The sequence below is a fragment of the Marmota marmota genome, unplaced genomic scaffold, assembly GCF_001458135.2.
Source record: "Marmota marmota marmota unplaced genomic scaffold, marMar, whole genome shotgun sequence".
Taxonomy (NCBI): Eukaryota; Metazoa; Chordata; class Mammalia; order Rodentia; family Sciuridae; genus Marmota; species Marmota marmota.
Window position 1 is genome coordinate 2,885,192 of NW_026000168.1, and position 23,191 is coordinate 2,908,382.

The 23,191-nt window shown below is 51.0% G+C and overlaps 1 protein-coding gene across 8 annotated transcripts in view; it reads right to left on the reverse strand.

Moving 5' to 3' along the window:
* Foxp1 (forkhead box P1) overlaps positions 1-23,191 on the reverse strand; it is a 616,519-nt gene that overhangs the window by 204,506 nt on the left and 388,822 nt on the right. For 7 of the 8 annotated variants that reach the window (XM_015494919.2, XM_048787007.1, XM_015494920.2 and 4 more), the window contains one exon: positions 1,551-1,735. In XM_015494919.2, coding sequence (XP_015350405.1) covers positions 1,551-1,724 — 174 coding nt within the window. In that variant the 5' untranslated portion in view covers positions 1,725-1,735. Of the gene's footprint in view, positions 1-1,550; positions 1,738-23,191 lie in introns of all 8 variants that reach the window. The other variant, XM_048787006.1, reaches the window with a different exon arrangement.

A 23,191-nucleotide genomic window follows, 5' to 3' on the forward strand; every position in this document is an offset into this window, starting at 1 on the left:
ACTCTAAAAGCACCATCTACTTATCGTCCATATGGCCATAACTAGCTGAGAACATCATATAAACGTGCACGGGCACAAATACCCTTCTAGTACTGCTGGATGTTGCTGACCACCTCATAGGCTACAATTCGCCCACCTTGCATTCACTTAAACCTGCCAAATGAATACAGCACCAACACTGGAGAGTCCAGCTGACGTGAGGCCCGAGGCTCAGGCGCAAAGCCTGGGGGCGGCTGGTCAAGAGGGGGAGCCCCTCACAGGAAGCCTGTGGACTGACACAGGATTCACCTCAAGTTCCCTGTCTTTGTTGTCTTTTCCCAACGGGTTGCACCGTCTCCCACTAGTCCCTCTACGTTGGAATGGGCTCACCATCAACTGGCTCCTTATATTTTAAAATAACTCTTAGCCAGGGGAACATGGAACCCACCCCGGAGGCTACCAAAGCTTATCCTAAGAGCTGCCCTTTGCCCCTCTGATACAGGTTCCAAGACAATGGTTAAAGAAAAGGTCTGCCCGTCTCTTCCACCGCTCTCCAACAATCTCTTTCCCTTCCAGGGAGGCCCCAAGACATGTCACTGTCTCCCCATCCCCCGCAGCTGATCGCCAGTGGCACCGGAACCAAGAAGCAAACCAGCCAAGGGAGGGCTGTCTCTAATTATTAGCAGAAGGAACAGGACTTCCCGACCGAGTCCAGCAGAAGTTGGGAAGCCACGGCCAGTCCTCAAGGAAGTGCAATCGCTGTTGGAATTGACGTCAGCCCTTTGCCAAGGTGACCCAGGTCTTGGTCACATTTCAGCTGTGACTCTCAAGTATTGCTTCATGCCTGCAGAGACCCTGCAGGAAGGGCTGTGTCTGAGCTGTGGTGCATTTTTTTTTGGGGGGGGGGGACACCAAGAAGACATAAGATAAAACAGCAATAGGATCTAGCCGTATTCCTCCTGCCCTGTGTACACAAGGAAACTGTGTATACACCACCCCAGGGCCCTAAATTCCTAGGGGCAGCAGGAAGCCCTTCCCACAGTGACTCCTGTGTCATGGGCAGCTCTGCCCCTTGTTTAGCCAGGGCTTTGGTTTCCTATGTATTTCTAATGATTTATCCACGTTCTCTTTTTCCTTGTCTCCCTGAATCCTCTCTTTTATTTCTCACTCTGAGTTTGTCTCTTCCTTCATAAAGCTTAAGCCTAATTCTTAAAAAGTTATTGTGACTGTTTCTTTATCCTTTAACTAATGCACAGGGAACCCACTTCTCCAAAGGTCCTTCACTCAAAGCACCTACAGGTCAGGGTGATAGGTTGGAGGCTAAGAGGGAAGGGCCCAAGGTCCACTCAACCTGAAGTCCCCACAAGACTCCCCAGAAGGGGACTTCCAAGATGTCAACTCCCTGGGAGATGAAGATCAGCCACTGGAGCCTGCCACCAGGACCCCTGGAGCGCGGGGCTGGCAGGAGGCTGTTTACACACATGCATAGACAGGTGAGCACAACACATGGGGCGTGATGACGTGTGCAGAGGCCTGGGGACCACAGCACCGCCGCCCGCACCCGCCAGTACCTGCTGCTGCTGGACGTGGGCCAGGTCGGCTGCCCCAAGCTCGGTGGCCGGTGCCTCCCCGTTGGACCTTCCCTCCCGGAGCCCGCCGCACTCTAGCAGGTGGTTGCCGCCGCTGGACCCATTCTGGATGGCTGAGCCGTTACTTTTTGTCTCAGTCCCAGATTCTTGCATCATGACTCAAAAACCTGATAGAAGGATTTTGAAAAAGGGGGGGGGTGGGGTGGGGAAGAAAAAAAAACAGAGAGAGAGAAGCAGCTGTTAAAACAGTTGTTGTACAAAGAAAAAGGCCCTGCTTTATGTTTGCCAAACTCTGTAAACAGTTGTCATTTTCTTTCACTCAATTTATCCCTCATTAGTGGACTGGTCCTCAGAGCTTAGGAGGTTGTGACTATCAGTCTTAACTCGAGTTTCAACACTGTCCCAAATAACTTTTTATACTGACGAAAAATAAGTATAATTCAGTTTTCAATTTCTGCTTATATCTAGATGTTTTCCTCAAAAACCTTGCCGTCCTAGAGTGTAATGAACTGTAACCCTCCCCCTCAACGTGGGCAGGGGCCGTGGTGTCCTGTCCTTCTCATCACGGACCAGGACACCCACCCAGGAGGCCCCATGAGTGGATCTGGGCTACGGAACCTCACAAACACCAAAGCATGTTAAGGATTCCCACTCCTTGCAGGCACTCGAGTACGAGCCACTTCCAAACTGGCCATTCCAGCAAGATGGGCCGGTTCTAGGGACAGGGGATTGTTTCTTCCTTTCAGATCTAAGGAGATGTGGAGAATCTGGATCTCGTAGGTTCCTTCATTCCTGATACTCTCCAGGCACAGACCAAGTTAGCTCTCGGCACCATAAAGGCAGGCAAGGTGACCACAGATAGATCATACCTGCCAGGCCCTACCCACTATAGTGACTGACGGAGGTTCTCAAATTTAGCCCTGTTGACCACCTCAGCCCCACTCTGCAGGTGAGGGCCCTGAGGCCTCAAGAGGCAATTGGTGCAACTGTGTTTCACAGCTCGGGACAGCGAGGTGGGGACCCTCACCAGCTCACTATGAGGCCGCAGCTCTTAGCAAGGCCTGTTTTCTTAAGGCCGAGGTGGGGTGGCAGGACAATGGAAATGGCAGGGTCACACTCCACCTCCAGAGGGCAGGACTTGGGAAGGAAAAGAACTATCACTGAGGGAAGTCCACTGGTCAGATATCAAAGCTGAGAAACGCCTGAATAACAAAGACTTCCATGTGAAATACCAACTCGAGATAAGAGGATGGCCAACTTTTATCACAGATTTCTGCAGTCACAGAAGGACATAGGTCCAGCCAGGGCTACGAATTTCTCCCCTCTATGTGAAATAAGTGACAACACGGAAATTAAAACTTGCTGGACATGGTTAGAGGAGGTTGTCCCTTTCTTAAAAACTGGTTTAAGTCTGTTTTCTACAGATTTGCATCGAATCCAAATGGAAGAATAAGAAGAAAATCACAAATTTATTTCCTTTCAGGGCAAAGAATGAGTCAACTTGAAGACAGACTTTACAAACCCCAAAGACACATTTTTTTTTAGGTTAATCCAATTCTGAAATGGATTAAGAATGGCATTTTTTCATTAACAGGTGGGAAACTCACTCAGAGACAACAGCTGATTCTCTCCTCCCTTGGGATAGCCTTCCCAGGACCAAGAGCCTCTTTAGAGAGTGCATTCCTGTCCCTGCTGCCCAGGGAGTCTCTCCAAACACCACCACCAGTGTAGGCCCTCCAGAGATAAGAGACAGGCAGGGGTACATCACAGCACAGTGGGGTCCTGCTCATCTCCAAAAGAGGAACCAACTTTGAAACTAGACACAATGTTTCAGTTTCTCTTCCACAAACCACCCATCTATCTGTAAAGAAGCTAGGGAAGGTGCCACCCTGCTGGGGGCACTTAGAAAAGTTGTCTAGAATCCTTGGCAAGGAAACCTATTGAAATGTTCCTAAATAAAACTGCTGTTTCCCCCCACCTTCTGGACAATCTACCCATACCAGGAATGGACCCCCCCAAAGATACAATGTTGCCTTTCCATCAACTGTGTGCTTTCCTTGGGCTCCCGGATCTTCTGTCTGGGGGACAGAGATGCTGGAAGACCCTGCCTTCAAGCACTGACCACAGGGTGTTGGACATGACCCCTGCCAGCTTTTGTCTCCACCCTGTTGGTGGGGCCGCAACAATCTCCAACACACAATTTGATGGGAAGGTTCTGTTTTCGCTCCACACCATTCCAGAGACTGCCAAGTCCTCTGGTAAAGTCGAGCAGGCACACAGCCAAGCAGCTTGGCTTCTGATTCGGGCTTGTGAGAGCGCAGGCTTGGGGACCAAAATTGCAGAAAGGATTATTTTGGTCTAAGGATGTCCTTAATTAGTCAAGTGCCAGCAGTAGTATGTAGGTTGGAAGATTTAAAATTTCCCATAATCTCCCAAACCAATCAGGAGAAAACAGATTTTTGAAAAGCGAGGAGCCTTCATGTCTCAGAACATTTCTGAACGTCTGGGCCACCAATAGTTCTATCGAAGGTCCCATGACACTGATCAGGCATTCTATCTACAGCACATTTCACAGGCTGCAGAGCCCTCTGATGTCCTTCTCAACCTCCTGACAAGTCTACAGGAGGGAGTTAATGCCAGCAAATGTCACCATCCCCATTTTACAGATAAGAAAACTAAAGCTCAACTGATTGAGGGAGACCTGTAGCCACAATATTCTCCATTTCAGACTTGAACTTGTCCCTTCAATAAATGATGGCAATGTTCCAGTTGGCAAAGTCCTTTTGCAAAGTGGTGAATGACTAAATCAGCAAAAAGAAAGCTAAGGAAATTCTAGAAAGGACATCAACCAGGGCAGCAGGTAGACAGAGAAAAGCATTCGAATACTAGGATTCAAAGTGCCAGCGCTGTTCACGGAATAGCCACATGGGTCTTTCTTCATGGAGGTTTACATGGAGACAGTCAGCTGGTCGAGTCTGGGGACAGGAGTCGCATCACCTCCTCGACCTTGGGGTGCCGTGCCCTCTCTTCTTGCAGGACGCTTGTCCCAGGCCCCAGTGGGCTGTACCTGCACTTCCCTCGGGGTTACCCGGTAACCAGGAAAGCGCCCGGGTGCATGACAAACCCACAGAACCACTGTACAGACACCCCAAGTGCCTGCCTCCAGGGCTCAGCCGCTTGAAGGGCAATGCCACGTCACACCCTCTAGCGAGTCCTTCCTCCAGGAACAAGCCAGCCTGCCTCTGCCCTGCCTGATGGCTCTCGGGACACACAGGCTGCCCTGCCTCACATGATCCACTCGGCCCAGCCCACAGGGGCTGACGCTGCAGGAACACAGGTCTCCCAAAGCCCAGGGAGCCAAAATGGCCCACTTCACATCTTGCTTGGAAACCGCACAGCTACCGCTTTCAAAAGGCCAATTTCTGTGCTGGAGGGACTTGTAGAAAAATAAGGACCGAGTGGAGCATGCTTATTTACCGACATTGGCAACAGAGCTGCTCTCTGGAAGTATTCTGGAAAATTCATGATGTCCAGGGCAAGGTATTTATAGTAAATTAAAGCAGAGCTTTATTATTATGATTATTTCCTTGGTTACAGTGTTGATGCTGAAAATTTAGGGAAAATAAAACCTTGTTATCATGCTTGTGAAAGATTTTAAGCTAACAAAAAAGTTCAGTCTTGATTCCAGGGCAGTTAATTAAGGTTGACCAAGTCAGGCAGAAGTAAATTAACTTGGCTGATCAATTATTTATATGAAGCAGAATAAATGCCCTGAAAGAACTTGGTCGGCTCGTGAAAGGATGTGTAAATTAAATTAAACATAGTTTTGTAAAATATGCTTCTACTTCTACAGGGAGGAGAACAGAGGAGCTGATGCTGACGTCACTTTTAGGAAAACATGGGTGACTCCATGGACCGCCTCCCCCCGACCCCAAAGGGAAAACCCTGCTTCCCCCGGGGTAAAGAAGGAAGGACAAGCGCCAGCCAGGGCGGAGAGACCAGGAGTCCACAGGAGGAAGGGAACGGGGCGCCTATGTGAATTTTCATTATTTGAGAAATATCAAAACTGTAGCTGCTCCTGGGCCGTCAGTTGACTCTGCGATCTGCCGGCTGGAGAGGCACTCGGGTGGGAGTCAGGTTGGCTTCAGTTCTAGGAGGAGGACTTTCAAATTACTCATGGGGCACCAGGACTCAAAATCCTACATCATCTTTTCAGGCAAAAAAAGAGACAAGCCTGCCCATATTAAGATATAAAGCATGTATTTACTTCTGGGTCTCGTCAAGTGAAAGACTGGATCCCTTGAAATGGGCTCAGGGTTTGCGTGGCCACTCCCGACAGACAAAGGACTTTGGAGGGCAAGTTCCCACTCGGCCGAGTGTCCGGAGGGCTGGCCTGGGATCCTAAGATAGCCCCAGAGCCCTGCTCAGAGGGTGTCACTCCCACTCCAATCAGAGAGGAAGCCCAGGGGAAGCATCCTGGAGGAGGACACGGCGTCAAAGCAGGCTGTACTCCGCTGCGGACACGCACGTGGTTGTCAATCACTCTTCTTCTCCTGGCCATGCTCCTGGAGCAGGCCCAGTGGGGACAGGTAGGCTTGGTGGAGGAGATGGCAGCAGAGCCCCTGTCCACAAGGAGGGCTGTCCCTAAATTCACGGAGACCCATGGGAGGAAGAGGCAGATGACAAAAGCAGCAAGTCACAGGGCCCCTGCGCTGTCACAGAGATCACATCTACAGATGGTGGCGGTTCCCTTCACACACGGCGCTACCTGCTGCCCTACTGCTGCTGATCCATCCCACAGAAAGACCACCCCAGAGCCACACGCAGGAGGACAAACCCGGTGCTGCTGGTGTCGCGGAGACGAAGTCTTCCAACACTCAAGTTTCATAATTATAACAGAAAGGCGTAAATTTTCTAATGCATGGCAGTTCAAAAAGTAATCAAGGGAATGAGCCGGAGGGCTATTTTAATGTATGCAAAGCTAGTGACCCTCGGTAAATGGGAGGTTAGCCACAATGAATGCAAAGTAATGCACACACCCCAAGTCCTGCTCTAGTGAGGGACGGCTAAAATTAACACCCAATTAATTTCCGAATTGACAAACAAATGAAACCCATAAATCTACTTTCTCATTAATTTTCTTGTGGTATAATTTAAAGCAGTAATATGAGGGCAAAAACTGAGTATTATCCATCATAAACATCAAAAAGATAGCACTGTAACACCATAAATTATGCATATTACCTGTTGTTAAAAATGATTTATGTATTATCAACTTTCCTGTGCACTGTGGATGTCTAGATCTATCTGCTAAAATCCGGGATTGCATTTACCACGAGGGAAGGACATACTCAGGAGCAGTGGAACTGTCAAAGGCCAAAACAAAACAACAAAAACCCAAGTGTGGCCACCTAGTCATACAAGAGACCAAAGAAAAACTGGAACCTCCCCAGGTCTCTAGTGAGTGGAGTTTGAGAGCTTGGAAGCCAGGGGAAGAGACAGAGTCCCTAAGCCGGGCACCTAGGAAGCTCAGCCTGTGTGTCCTGAGGGCAAGCTCATCTCCCCGCTTTTGCAACGTGAGAAATGCAGGGCCTGATGCAGGAAAGGGGCAGGCACAAGAGGGCACTAGAGGCGTCCCGCAGCCAGTGGGGGGCATCTCAGCATGCCACAGGACTCGGGAAACCCAGGAAGCTCAGGAAAGCCATGTCTAGTAGTGGAATCTGGTGGGCTCACCTATCTATATTTATACTTCCAAGGGGGTGGGAGAAAAAAACTAGTTTCTGGTTATTGCTTCAATCAGAAACATTGATCTGTTAAATAGAAGAGGAGACACTCTAATTAAAAGTCTAATCCACCCTTCCACCTCTATTTATTTAATAAGAAAGTAAACCAGGCACAGTGACACATGCCTGCAATCCCAGTGGCTTGGGAGGCTGAGGCAGGAGGATCATGAGTTCAATGCCAGCCTCAGTAACTTAGCAAGGCTCTGAGCAACTCAGCAAGAACTTGTCTCTAAATAAACACAAAAAAGGTCTGGGGATGTGATGTAAGTACCCTTGGGTTCAATCCCCAGTACAGGGGAGTGGGAAGGGCATTAAAAATTTTTTTCTCTGAAGCTTTCCTTTCGGGTACACCTTGGCCCCAACAGGAGGTCAGCACATAATTGCTGCATTGTTGACTCAGTGGATGAAGAATGCAGGTCCAATCTCCTGATCCAATGTGATCAAGGGCTGTACTAGCCACCAACTTTATATTCCTTCATTTAAGACAGCGTTTCCTGTAATTCCTTGGAATGAGCCACTGTGGGGGTGTTCTGGAACTCAGGCCGCTGAATCACAGTCAGTCTTAATAGGAACAGGATCATCGCAGCGGTTGAAAATTTCAGATAACCAAGGAAAGAAGAAACCCCACCCAACCCATGATGTGGAGCGTTTGGCACATAGCTGGATGGTTTGGGGGGCTGGAACAGGAGAGGACAGGATCCTGAATGTTCCTAGTAATTCACCACGCAGACTAGGGTTGGCAGAATCGGGTAGTGAGTGACAAAACAATATTCCCAATGAAAGCCGTGGCTTCCCTTCTTCACATGCCACCCGGCGCACAAAGAGGAAGCATCACCGCTCCAAGGAGGAGGAATTCTGAGTCCCAGGGCACAGCCGCCATGTCCAGGGCAGTGGGCAATGCCTCCCGCTCAGACCGCCTTGAGCCCTCTTCCAGACCCTGAGCTTTGCAAGGTAAGGAAGAGCCTCTGGGAAACGGCAGGTGTGTGATTTAGAGTTTTAGATACTGACTGGCCCTGCTCCCTTTCCTCCTGTAGGCAAGAGTCCACACGCTGTGGTCCCAGCGGCCGGGGGGCACAGCACGGCAGGGAGGAAGGACACAGAGTGCATGTCCACTTGCCCCTGTCAATCCAGACCTGCTGACAGATCCAACAGCCAAGCAGGAGCCTTGCCAGCCCGGCCAGCTGGGTGCCCTGCCACGGGAAGGCCTCGGAAGGTCACATGCAAGGCCGGGTACTCAGGGAACGTCACTGAACCACACCTTCACCCAACAGAGCACATGTCACGTCTCAGAAGTAAGGAAGCCCCCACCCCAACCGGAATCATCTGGAGGCTCCAACAGCTGAACCCTCCCCAAGAGCCCCGTGGACTCAAGCGCCCACCAGCCAGCCAGACTCTGCTCTCCGTTTTCTTACTTTACTCAGTCTCCTGTCCACAGGGCCACACTCAGAACAGGGATTAAGGGGCACTGGGACCAGGGCACACTTCACAGATTTCAGCTCCGCCACCAGCCCCACACTGCTCTAGCGGCCAGAGTGAGCACTGTGTTCAGGCTTTGGGGTGACTTGGTGGGCGCTGACCACCAGGCGCCTGTTGCAAAAGGGACAATGGTTTGATTTAATCTTCCCAAAGTGCCAACATGCATGTATGTATTGCCCACCCCCAGAAAGGGGTCTCCCAAAGGAAAGAGCACCATTGACTCCAAAGGCCAACAGCCCAGCCCCACCCCCGGCCTCGACTCTTGGTGATTTAGAGCAAGTGCCTGGGAGGCCACGTCGGGCACTGAAACCCGGCAAACTCAGAAACAGCAACAAATCACAATCTGAAAACAAAACCAGAGATGAGCTTTCCCTGCTGTTTGCACAACATGACGAAGGACAGGCTGATGTTCAAGTCTTATCTACGGAGGCCCCCGCGTCCGGGGTACAAGAAGCACGCACGCCAGCCGGACAAGGGGACGCACTGCTTCCCCTGCTCAGTTAGAAACAGCACCGACTGACTTCAGAGTCACAAGTTAGAGTAAAACCACTGCAGACGTGAAGACCAGAAATGGGCATCGACCGCCCTGCCCCCCCAGCCGGACGTGTCCACCCCCCTCACAGAGGACCTGCCAAGAACACACCCACGTCGCCCTGTCCTTCTAAACTTGACAGAGGACAGTCCTCAAGGAGGGTCAGACCTGGCCCCATGCGACAACACACAACACGTACACAACACAAAACCCCGGAAGCAACACATAAGACGTACAATGATAAAAACCCAAACCACAAAAGTATACGACACAAAACGGAAGACATGGTACACAACACCACAAAACCCAAGACAATACACAAGACACACAACACAAAATCCAAAACACAAAACTACACAGAACTCAAGGCATAAGACATACACAAAAACGTGAGATCCAAGAAAACACACAATACTACACAACACCACAAAACCCATGGCAACACAAGAATAACACAACACAAAACCCAAGACAACCCACGAGACACATACCACAAACCCAAACCCCAGCTACACCACACAAAACTCAACCCCCCAAAACCCAGCACACACACACAAGAAGTGCAGAACACAGAACTCAAGAAACAAGACCCACAACACCACAAAACCTAAGACAACACATCAATGTACAACACAAGAGTCAAGACACAAGGGGCTGGGGCTCAGTGGTGGAGCACTTGCCTGGCATGTGAGAGGCACTGGGTTCGATGCTCAGCACCGCATATAAACCAATAAATAAATAAAGGTCCATCAAAAACTAATAAATTAAAAAGGAAAAAAAGAGTCAAGATCCAAGATGTACCCAGGGAGCCCACGCCGGGCACTGAAACCTGGCAAACTCAGAAACAGCAACAAATCACAATTTAAAAGCAAAACAAGGATACTGTGAGCTGAGCTTTCTCTGCTGCTGGCACAACATGACAAAATCCAAGACAACACCCAAGCCCACAAAACTGAACCCAACACAAAAGCTGTGCAGCACACAAAACTCAAAAAACAAGAGACCCAATATCACAAAACCCAAGACACAGGACAGGATGACCCCAAACTCAAGACCACACAGAGGACACACACAACACCACACAACCCAGACGGTACCTGCGGAAGGCGCTTGCCTGGTTCATAGTATTAGGGTCTTTCTTCCCACACCTTCTCAGCCCTTGTGTGTCCCACAAAGAATTCTCTCCCATCTGATGCTGTATCACTGAGCTAGTGGCCTTTTAGGAGAGCAAACAACTGCATAGATATCGTTACACTAAGGAAATCTCTTAGAAAAACCAAACAACTTGCTAATCTCCCCAGCCCCTACATCCAAGCAAAAGATAAGAAAAGCAAACCTAAGTAGGTTCAGCCACATTCCAGGGACAAGTTCCCCTTTTTCTTTCTTTATCAAAATTCTAGCATTTAAGTTGTGTGTGTGTGTGAGTGTGTGTGTGTGTGTGTGTGTTTTGAACAGACCTTACAGGATAAACTGCTGCTAGCACTCGCAAACAAAGCAATATTTGCTTAATGAGGACTGCTGTCATGGGTACAGTAAACAAGGGGCCCAGCATTTGTGTTTATGAACAAACACATCATCTTACAAGAACAATTTAACATTAACCAGGTGGAATAATCAACAGATTTCATAGGTGACACCAGGGGCAGGACGAACGTAAACAGAACTGGGAAGGAGAAAGGGGCCCTCTCTCTCGGCTCGCCCAGCATCAAGGTCGGGGTAAATGCATTACAGAGTAAACAGCTGGGAAGAGGCAAGATAAACAAACAGCCATTCTTCTGACATTTAGCAAGGCAGGGAGGTTGCGAGTTACACACATCAGCTGCTGACCACCGTGAAATCCAACCAGTTGGAGACCGAGCCTGGAGCTAGCACAATGCCATGTTGGCTGAGAAACACCCGTTCCTGTTACCAGCCTCCCAGCTCCCATCCCAGACCACAGGGCAAACCCAGGGAGATTCAGTTAACTCCTTAGGGGTGGCATGACTTCGAAATTCAACAGAGATGTGGCCCCCTATGAGGTGCGCCGAACTCACAGGACACCCTCTGATCTCCCGGCTTGCAGATAGAAAGAGCACGCACATGATTGAACACTACGAAAGGGTGGGTTGGGAAACAGCTTTAAGAAACTGTAACGCTGTCGTGCTTGCCTAACTCTGCGTTCATTTCCTGGGCTCGTGGTCTTTGATCAATGAAATATCCGGGTCAAGCAGTGTTATCGAGAAGGGAAACCCTGGTGCTTCTTTCTCCTGTACATTCAGCTCCTGCTGCAAGATGCCTGTGAAAGTCCTCTGGGCCCCGAGGCGAGCGGATCTGTAGCACTCTCCCTCACTCTGCAAAGATCAAACTGTGTCAGGGTATGATTTGGTGCTTAGAAAAGATGATATAAACAATCAGTCGAGGCTAGATGGCCACTTGGGACTTCATTTTGTCAGCTTAGCGTCAAAGAAACCATAGCTCTTTCAAAGCCCAGGGTAAGTATCCTGCGTCCACTAGCAGAAGGGGTGAGAAGAAATGTTTCACATTTAGAAACTGCTTCCCACACCCTCTCCTACCTAAAGCAGCTTACTGTATATTATGAGAAGGTCTCCACACCTTAATCAGAGATACTCAGAGATACAAGGTGTAAGCAAAGCATTAGTCTGAACCTATTTTATAGATACTTTATTAAAGTACTTCATTTTGATACCTGTCAATAACATTCCTCCATTACTTAAATCCTAATGAGCAGATCATGTTGGAAAAAGAGTTTGGTATCTGGGTGCAGGGGCGCATGCCTGCAAACTCAGTGCTCAGGCTCCGGAGGCTGAATAAGAGGATGGAGAAGAGTTCATAGCAGCTTCAGCCACAGCGAGGTGCTTAGCAACTTAGGGAGACCCTGTCACCCCAATTTAAAAAATACAAAATGGGGCTGGGGATGTGGCTCAGTGGTTGAGGGCTCCTAAGTTCAATCCCCAGTACAAAAAAAAAAAAAAATAGGTAATGTACATCATTATTTTTAAAAAATTCTGCATTATTTCAGTGCAAAGTCCAACAGAATGCTGTCTGCTGGATTTTCCAGACAAAATTTGAAAGTGAGAGAATAGAGTTTTTAAAAGATGGTGTACCTCAGAGGGCTCTGGCAATGACGTTATTAACATTACGAGATTTGATTTTTCGTCTCTGTCTAAAATATGGTAACAAAAATGTCGTTGGCCTCCCACCCTGCCCTGACTTGGCCCTCCTCCGCTCCACCCCGAGCTGCCAGGTCATCGGAGGCCTCCACACTGCTGGGAACAAGACTTGCACAGGGCCTGTGGTGCCCTGAGAGCAGGGACTTCCTCGGCCTCGTGGACAGTGACACGCAAAGGACGCGCGGAACTCTCCTGGGCAGGAGAAGCCCTCTGGTGCCCACTGTTCCAGTGCCCTAGAGGATGAAAACGGACCTGCTCAACCACGTGCTGATGCAAGCCCAGCCACGGGAACGCTAACAGAGGCTCTCCTCAAAGTCCCGGAGTAGAGAATGTTCCTGAATTCCACGCTGGTCCCTAGCGCGTGCAGTCAGGATGACAGAGGCCCTCAGAGCCCCGCTGACATCCCGGAGACCCCTCAAAAGGCAAAGTAGTGGAGAATTGAAACAGAGGCCACCCGGATTCCCCAGTGCCCTTTCTTAAAGATGCTGGCCACCTTCTGTCCCACTCCTTTCCTGTCCTCCTGGGTGTACCTGAGATTCCCTGGGCCTGGGTCAGGAAAGGCACCGAGAGTGGGGCCCACAGTTCCAAGTGGTGACGTTCAGAGCTGTGAACACTCCCCTGTATGGAGGCCGAACCCAGAGCCGCAGTTCTTCCACCAAGGCACAGGGTTGCTGTCCACAAGGGGCTCCCCTGGGCTCGCAGGAGGCTCCACCAAACCCTCCGGGCACAGACCTGCTGACCTCTCAGCCGCAGGCGCTGTGGGGAGCTCATCGGGAGGCACTTCTAGTTCTTCTTTCAAACACCTGGTTTGCTTATTTTGTTTCCTATGGGTCCCAAATTTTTAAAAAGCTGATTTATCAATTTTTGAAAAAGAATATGTTGCTGGGTGCAGTGATGCACCCCTGTGATCCCAGTGACTTGGAGGCTGAGGCTGGAGGATCACAAATTCAAGACCAGCGTCAGCAACCTAGTGAGGCCCTGCCTCAAAGTAAAAAAAAAAAAAAGGGTTGGGGATGAAATTCAGTGGGAAAGGTCCCCTGGGTTCAAAAAAAAAAAAAAGGTGGTGGTGGGGAATATATTAAGAGGTAATATATTAATATGCTATTCAGTCACTTTGTTTCAAACTCGTCACCAGGAAGGTCTGACATGACTCAAGATTAGTTCTTTTCACAACTTTTCTTGGAGACGAAAGGGTCTTACTAGTTTTGAGATTCGGAGAGCAGTCTATTATCTGAGTGGACACCTAAGCCAGGTCCCAGAGCCCAACATTCATGTCTAACTTTTATCTTCACTACTTTGGCCATTTTCACCTCCACATACCCTAATAGTGTTTGAAGAAATGATTCATATGTGTTAAGCAAACCCATGTCTCCTCAGAAGAGGCTGCGAATCGCTTCTTCAGGAGAGAGCCCGGCGCAGCCCTCTGTGGAAGACAAAGTGTCTAGGATCCGCGTGGCCAAAGCCCACAGGGTTACCACAGTCAACCCAGATCCTTTGGCCCCGGAGGCTGTGGGGGGGAGCCATGTCCTTCCTTTGTTAAATAATGAGCTTACAACTGGTAGAGACAGATTAAAGATACTACCACCAAACTGAGACTTCTCCTTGGCTTTATCAGAAGGATTAAAACAGATTTGAAAATGGAATTGCTTCAATATCAAACCACAATAATGAGAGTTGGCGAATGACTTAGGAGCCGCCAAAATTTCTCTCCAACCCACCCATGGGGACAGGGGCTGCATCCCCAAATCTCAGACTCTGTCTTTTTAACCATGCAATGAACTAAGCACTTATTGAGGGCCTACTGCATACACTTACACAACTAGAGAAACAACCAGCCAACAGGGCAGATCCTCTGCTCTTGCCTCCCAACCAGAGGGCTCCTGGGCCCGGGAGTCAGGCGAGCCCACAGCTGCGGGAAGGACCCGGTTCCTGGGCTGGCCTCACTTGAGCAACCTCGGCAGGGCTGCCTCCCCACAGAGAAGTGCAGAGAGTATCCTTACCAAGCAACTAGTGTGGATAACCACCAGCCACACAGCACTCACACACTTTACTGGTCAAAAAGACGGATGCTTTTATTAGTCCACCCCCTTTGTAATGGAGTGCCACCCGTGACCCAGCATTAGCCTCATCCCTGCCATTAATCACACTTCTAAGAGCTCATTTTGCCTTAAAATCTTAAGAAATTGCTATAATTTAAAGACATGGTGTCTACATAATGGGAAATGCTTCATAGATTGTATCATTTCATAAAACACAGTATCTTTTTTTTTTTTTATGGGCACAATGACCATGATGCTAACAGATTACAAAACAGGAATGATTTTTTATAAATAGATAAAAGCGAGGTGAAACGTCAGTGTCATCTGGATCTGTGGCTTCCCCTGTCCGCTCACTCCAATCCCCAGCTTTTAGAAGACCATTAATCCAAAGGCCTGGGAACAGAGTTCACGCAGCTGGGAAGCGAGACGGCAACACCGCACCCCAACAAGTGAAAAATAAAAACAAGACAGACACGCCAACGTACAAAAGACAGAAAGACAGGAAAACAAAGGTGAGCTGGAGGAACATTCCCTCAGAGGTCGCCTCCTCATCCATCACCTCTCATTCCCGTGCCTGGCCTGTCCCCGAGGTGAGGACTGAGGCAGTCTTCAATAAGGGACATAAGCACAGATGACAGGCGTCTGCCAATTTTCGTTCTGTGCCTTTCAATAATACAAGGCCGCCCCTCACCCAGAAGTCCTCATGGCATTAAGCCACCCTTTGTGACCGCAAGCCCTCTCCATAAGGCACAGCATCTGGAAGGGGTCTTCGACACACAGAGCTAAAGTACACCTCTGTAAAGGGCCTTCCGAGCCTCACCCCACCAGGAGAGGCCCAGCACACGTGCGCACTCAGATCTGACACAGGCAAGAAGGGGCGCCGCGTTCCCAGACGAAAGCCAGGTGGGCTCGGATCAGGCAGGAGGGTGAAGACGTGTGTGGTGGGAGGCTGGGAGGAACTGTCACCCCGCCTGGAGGTCGAGGACCTGGACAGCAAGTCCAAGAGCCGCAGGCAAGCGCTGAGCCAGGGAGGGGACATGGAAGGATGGGGCTGTCCTTTCCCAAGCTGCCTTCAGCTCCCCTCACTCACGGGTGCACCCAGAGGGATCCCAGAGCTGGAACTGCCCAAGGCGACGGGATGGGCGTGCCAGTGGGTCCCGGAGGGCAGGGCTTCTCTCATCCCGGTGGTCGACCCTGGCCACGGATGGCAACAGAGGCCAGGTGGCCCCATCCCATGTGTGACCCTGGATTCCCAGGGGGTGTGCTCACCATGCGGACTCCTGGGAACTTTCTGAAAGGATAAGGCTGCTCTTTGCAGCCCACAGGGAACACAGAGGTGGGGAAATGACAGAACTCCGCAGACGTGACCCCCACACACAGTACGAGTTCAGTAACCCCGGCCTCTGAAACAGAGGGTCACCGTCACTGGGCTTAACTTCCCTCCCCTGGGCAGGGGTGGTGGAGGGCCCAGAAGCAGCCTGTGCACCTGCCTCAGGCCCCGCCAATGATCGCAGCTGGGGACAACCTGCTAGGGGACTGTGCCAAGCATCCGTCTACCGTCCTCAGCACACCAACCCAGGTGCAAGGGCTGTTTTCCCGGCCGGATTTCCAGAGAGTTTCACACACACCACCAACAGACATGGAAGTTGCCCCTTCATGTCACAACTACGGGATTGGCCGAGGACACGAAGCCTGGCTCTGGAGACAGTGGCAAGGGGCATCACCCGGAGCTCACCAAAACGCCAGCTCTGGTTCCAAGCCCACTCCATCTTCCATCTCCTCATCTAGGCAACCCTACCACTCTGCCCCGAGGTCCCCCTCCCTCTAAGCAGCATTTATTTTGTACCTCACACGGGGCCTGCACAAAGGGTTGGGGTAACAATGGGGAAAAAATCAATATAGACCCATAAACCGGGAGGCAACTGTCTAATGGGGAAGATGGACATTAATCAAGGAGCCACATCCATAAGTGGAGATTAGAACTGGTGCACGGGGCTCGGAGAGCACACCAAGATAATATATGTAAAGTGACGAGCATGTAGTAGGTGCTCAATAAATCACGGTGGTTATTGCTAGCCCATAAAACCCAGCCCTTTGGGAGACCACCGAGAGCGTCTGAAGTGCCCAACGCTCCTCCCGTCGTAAAACGAACCTGAAGTAGGACCATGTTCTAAGGTGATTTTTTTAAAATGCTCATCCTGTTGTCTCCTGGATTGCCGAGAACGCGGCATCAATACAGCTGACCCTTCTCCCGATGACGGCATAGAGAACAATGGTAACTTTCTGGGTTATTGCTAAGAACTGGCTCTTGTGTTCCAAGTTGTAGTGGAAGGGGAAACGAAGGGCAGGGCAGAGGGTGACACTAGGAACAGCCATGTTCAAAGCCGCCTTTTGAGTATCATTCTAAAGCCTTGAAACCTAAAGCAGATCTTTAACTGGCTTTTCGGAGGCGTTTCTCTTTGGTACACGCAGCCGGCTCAAGTCCGGAGAGCACATGCCAATAACTGCAGATGGACTAGCACCCTGTGCCTCCCGCCGTCGATGTACTGGTTAATTATCACTGTCCCCGGAAGGTGGACTGACTAAACGGAATCGGTGCCATGAGCAAGCCCTGTCACGACGGCTCCCACCGCGGGAGCGGAGGTGGCTTCAGCTGGCCGCACCGACAGGAAGCCCTGGGAGCTCGGCACATCACCCCTGCAGCACTAGGCCTGCCCTGGACTCCTCGCCTGCGGATTCCTGAGTGTTTAGTATTCAAACATGATGCGATTGGTGCCCGTGTTTCACAAGGCTTTGATCCTTTGCCAAAAAAGTGGCTTCCTTCCAACAGGTAGGGATCTGGGATGGGAGACTCCTGACCTTCCTTTTATCCAAATGGCCAGATCAGCAAGTAGAAGACCAGGACAGGTCATCTGGAACAGCAGGGGGCTGGGCAGGGGCACTGGGGGCAGCAGGGCTCAGGTGAGGACCTTGAAGTCTGCGCACTCTGAAGCCAGGGTTACCAGCCATCGCCTCCCACACCGGGAACCCCCTGTGATCCACGAGTGGATCCACTGTTCATTGGAACAAATGGAGCCAAGAGCAGCATCATAAACACAAACAGGGACGCCGTCCGCTCTTTCCACCTGGAGTGAGACCCATCTTTGGTATGATTTCCTTGGGGTTCAACTATTTAAAATGTGAAATGTGAGAAGAAGATGCCCTGAGGGTCACAGAAGACCTCAGGAACAGCATCTGCCCACCACCTTGTACCTCCACAGAGTGACCACACCTGCGGCAATGCTCCCCCCCAAATCACTGTCTCAGGACAGTTTGGGTTGTCACCATGGGGGAGGGGGGGCTGCATCTGTGACTTTGCGTGGGAACAGGCCATACACTCCCCACGACACAGGCGGCCTGGTCTGAGCGTCAACAAGAGCACAGACGAGGAGCGCATTCTACAGGAATTTGTTCTGCTTTTATTATAGGATCAAAGCAACGAGTCCTGTTTCTTGTTCAATAATATATTTATGATGTGCCTTAAAACTTTAATGACTTGGGATCTTTGCTTGTATTTCTACTTCGTAAATACTATTGAATGAACTCTGAGGATGCGACTGGTTAAGCAAGACTCGGGAGGTGACCAGACACCTGCATGGAGCATGGCGCTGCCCAGCATCCACAGGGCAAGTTCCAGGACCCTGCCTGCCCCGTGAGAGGGGGCGGTATTTGCACAGCCCCTGCACATGTCCTCCTGCACCGTGGAAACCATCTCGCCATGACTGCAAACGCCTAACATGAAGCAAAAATTCTGTGAAACAGTCACACTGCACCGTTCAGGGAGTGACCGAGGGAAGGTGCCAGGAGGCCCCAGTGGTCGCACTCCTCCCCTCTGAGTTCTTCTAATTGGTGGTTGGTTGAGCCCAATGCAAGTGGCCAGGCGTGGAGCCCAATGAGCAGGGCTGGGGCGAGGGCAGCTCTGGAGGAAGGGATGTCTGCCATGGTCACCAGGATGGGGCCACAAAGAGATAAACACACAAATAAGGAAGGCTCTGCCCGGCCTGGGGGAGGCAGGGAGGATGGGAGAAGAGCAGGGGTCCCCGCCCACCTGCTCTGCTCTCAGTGATGGCTCCTCTTCCCACGGGGACCTGCAAACGCTCCCTCCCTCCATCAGGTGGGCACACCGAGCTAAACCTCAACTTCTGGGGGTCAGTTGCCCCCTTGTCCCTCCCTCTCCCTCCTGTCACTGCCAGCAGAGGGTGAGAACGCCCCGCCCACGGGGTCCTGCCCACTCAAGCTGCTTCTGCCTCACCTCCCCTCCAAAAAATATACCCTAATCCATTGCTCTTGAGCCTGCAGGTGCTGAAACCAAGTGCATTTCAACCTGCACCTTCTGGACCTTGACAGCGTGACACTGTCATCCCCTGGTTCAGGAAAAGGGAGCCTCTCTCCTCTGGGCCCCAGCCCCTCCTTCTTGCTGTGGGTTCCCCACCCACCTCACCTGGTGACCCCGGATGGCTTTTCTGTTGTTGTTGGTACCGGGGATTAAACTCAGGGGCTCTGAACCACTGAGCCACCTCCCCAGCCCTATTTTGATTTTATTTAGAGACAGGGTCTCACTGAGTTGTTAGCACCTCACCATTGCTGAGGCTGGCTTTGAACTCATGGTCCTCCTGCCTCACTCTCCCGAGCCTCTGGGGCTACAGGTGTGCACCACTGTGCCAGGCCCTGACTGCCTTTTGATGAGCATCCTGTTCTCTGCTCATACTCAAGTGCTCCCTTTCACTTAGCACCTGACCCCCAGAGCAGGGCGGGTGCAGCTTTTCGATGCAGGGCTGGAGAGGAGTTTTTACTCTGTAGCGCATTGGCCTCTGTCCCAGCTACCCAGCTCTGTGGCCGTGGAGCATGTGGGCATAAACAGGTAAATAGACAAGGGCTGTGGCCCCAAAAACATTATGTACAAATCAGGGGCAGCTGGACTTGGCCAACAGGGCTGCAGCTTGCTGACCCCTGCTGTAAGCCACCTCCCCAGAAGACTTTGACCTCCCCTGGCTTCAGCCCACCCTGGTGAGCCCCAAATCACTTCCACCCACCAGAAGCTCTCCCCAGCCTGCAGAATCTTATTCCTACAATCCTTTGGACAGTTATACTTTGGGATGTCCTCAAAGAACCTTAAACTTTTCTCATACTCAAATGACTTGTTCTCTACCTCTCTATATCCCAGCCAGTCCCCAAAACTGGGATTACAGGGGCGGGGCCACACAGCACATCAGGGGCTCTCTGGTGGTCTTCCTTCACTTCCCATTGACCCACTCTTCCCGTTCACAGGAGACTACTGAAAGGATTCAATATCTTCATGTCCCAGGAAGTCCTGAGGGTCTGCTCCCGCACCTCTGGCCTCGCAGCCAGCTCCCACTACTGAACCCTGACGGGAACTGTCACCACTCCTCGGCTGACCACACCACACGAGATCTGATGGCTCCCTATGTCCCCGAGGGCACAGTCCCAAACCTCTAGGCCTGCTCTTTCCAAAACGAAGGGCCTTGAAATGCAGCTAAGGAGACCAAACAGCTGAACGTGTAATACACATTCAATTTTAATGTAAATTAGTTGAAATTAAGTTTAAAAACTGACAACTGAGTTACTGGAATACTTTTAAGTAAGCATGGACTCATGTTCATTTGTTTTCGACAGTAGGTTTTATGAAATCTAAAAACAGGTCAAATATTTCAATGAAATTTTAATGTCTGAATTAAGATTTATCAAAGACTTAGTATGAAAGAAAATAATCTAAGTCTTTTTATTTTGCACATTTTTATTATATTTATTATACTTTATGTGTTAACATAATGATATTTTGGATAAGTTGGATGAAATAATAAAATTTATACTTGATTCAATTTACTTTTTCTAATGTGGCTACTAGAGAATTGAAAGTTCCACAAGTGCGTCTCCCTTTCTTTCTACGCAGAGCACAGCCAGGAGTGTTCCCTCCCCGCTTCCCCTCCCCATCTGCGACACAGCCACACTCAACAGCCCTGCCTGACCTGCTGCCCTGGTGCCTCTGCACACTCTTCCCTTCTTCTCCCGCCTCTGCCATGCACCACCAAGGAGCCCATGTTTACTGAATGCCTCACGACTCAGCTCCAGCTCAGAGGTATTAGCCGCTCCCCCCCCACCGCCCCCCCGGAAAAGGCCTTGTCCCTGGAGTCACAGGAAGTTCTACAACAAACACCAGCACAGCAATCGTCACACTGTATTTCAATATTCTGAATGTTTATCTGCAAGGCAGGGGGTGTGTCTTGCATCTAAGAGGGTACCAGGATGTTTGATAAATAGCATAACTGTCAGATAAGTGACGGATAAGTGGATAGATGGACAGATGGGCGGAGAAGAGGATGGCGGTATGGATGGATAGATGGATAGGTGGATGGATGAATAGATAGGTGGATGGATGGACAGACTGATAGGTGGATAGATGGGTAGAGGAACAGGTGGATGAATGGATGGACAGGTGGATGGGTAGATGGATGAATGGATGGTTGGGTGGATGGACAGACTAATGGGTAGAAGGATAGGTAGATGCATGGGTGGGTGGGTGAATGGGCAGGGGGATGGATGGATGAATAGATGGTTGGGTGAATGGATAGAATGATGGGAGGATAGGTGGGTAGAAAGATGGTGGATGGGTGAATGAATGGATGGATGGGTACGTGGATGGATGGATAGGTGGATGGATGGGTGGAGATATGGTTACAGGTAGAATCAAACACCTGGCAACTGTGTAATTATGGGAAGGGAGCAGCATCCATGATTTTCAGCCCTACTGAAGGAGATGATAATGATTCTCTTGTGATGACAACCAAGGAATGGAAGAGACTGCTCTCAGGAGACAAGCAGAGGGGAAAACAGAAGCCGGTGAGGAGTCATCAGCATGGAGGTGGCGTCTGAACGGGACTCGGGGGTGAGTGGGGGGGCAGGCCTTGGAACCGCCAGTCAGTCGGTCTTACAGTCGGGCAGGAGGGGAGCGGTGTTCCCTGAGGGTCAAGTCCTGGCGCCCTCTACCTCTCCACTGCCTTGGAGCCACCATCCCCTGCCCTCCTGGGCTCAGGAATACGCACACACAGGCACACACGCCTGTAAGAAGCCACCGTCCCCTGCAATGGAAGCACAGCCTCCTGGACAGTGAGAAATCGGAAGGGACTGTGCAGGGGAGGGGGTCCGAGGAGCCGATCATGAGGCGGCTGTGCAAAGGCAAAGGTGGCCTCCACCAAATCCCACCGTGGCCTCTGCCTGGACTCCCTTCCCACTGACCCCGTGGGCAGCACTGTCAACACAGTGGGGGGACAGAACACCACCAGGCGGACCAGGGGGCTCGTCATCCCGACACCAAAGCCCACTCTGAAACCTGCCCCACAGGTCCCTGGAGCCCACCTCCGTGGGCCTGCAGCCTCCCTCTGGAACCCACCTCCCACTGGGTCCTGCGTGAGGGCCTCACTCCATGCTCCCACTGCGGAGGGCCTCAAGCCTCCTCGGCCCGCACACAGCGCCCTCCCACCCACTCCCCCAGCGTCCCAGACAGGAAGTCCACAAGCTGCTTCTCAGCACCACCAGCTGCCCCATCAATGTCCAGCAGACCCCCAGAAACCCCACATGAACACTCTTTGCTCAAAGCCACTGATCTGGAAAAAGTCACAGGCACCACTCCCGGGCACCCAGAGTGCATCTGAGCATCTCAGACTTGGGGGGCGTCAGATCCATCCCCTTCCCCCCTTCCAGGTCACGACAACCCAGCCCTCACTCTCTCCCCCCTGAGATCCTGGAAGAGTCTTCTGCTATGGCCGTAAGTGTCACTCACGACAAAGAAACCAGAGCGGATCTTAGGAAGTCCCTCTCCTGCTCCCAGAGCCCCGCAGCTCCCTGTTCCCAGAGTGGGTCTTGGTTCCTCTGCTCAGAGTCGCCCTTGCTTCCTCCTGCACTCACCCAGTTTCGTCACAGAGATACCCCTTTCCTACCCAGATGTCCACTGTCCTCTCCCTCAGAGGCCTCTTTTCTCTTCCTGTGATCAATAAACCTCCAGGAATGTTCTGAACCCCAGATCCAATGTTAGCCCGAGAAAGGAGACACTTGATCCGAGTGCTGCACATGTACTGTTTCTATGTTGGCTGAACATCAGGTAGCCCTCAGTGAGAGATGGCGCCGTGACTCCCCCGGGCCAGCAATACCAGGCATGGCCACATGGATAGAACTGGATGGTGAGGAGGCACCCAGCCGAAGGGTGATGGGTGGGTCGGTGGAAGGAAGGAAGGAAGGAAGGAAGGAAGGAAGGAAGGAAGGNGAAGGGAGCGGGGAAGGGAGAGGGGGAGGGAGGGGTTCCCTTCAAGCACTGGGAGGGTATGGCTTCCAGGCATGGAGAATCAAGAGATAAAGACACTGTCTGGAACATAGCAGCTAAAATTCCTTCCCACTCACATGCTAAGGTGATCAAAGAGGAAGAATTTTAACAAGTCACACCATCTTTATAGAAAAAGAACTAAATCAGTCCTGAGATCCACTGAAGGCACAGCAGAGGGTCGTGGTCAACTTCTAGGTGGGTCCACATGGAAACGAGAGGGACGTAACCCAGACTCCTGGCACCACCGAG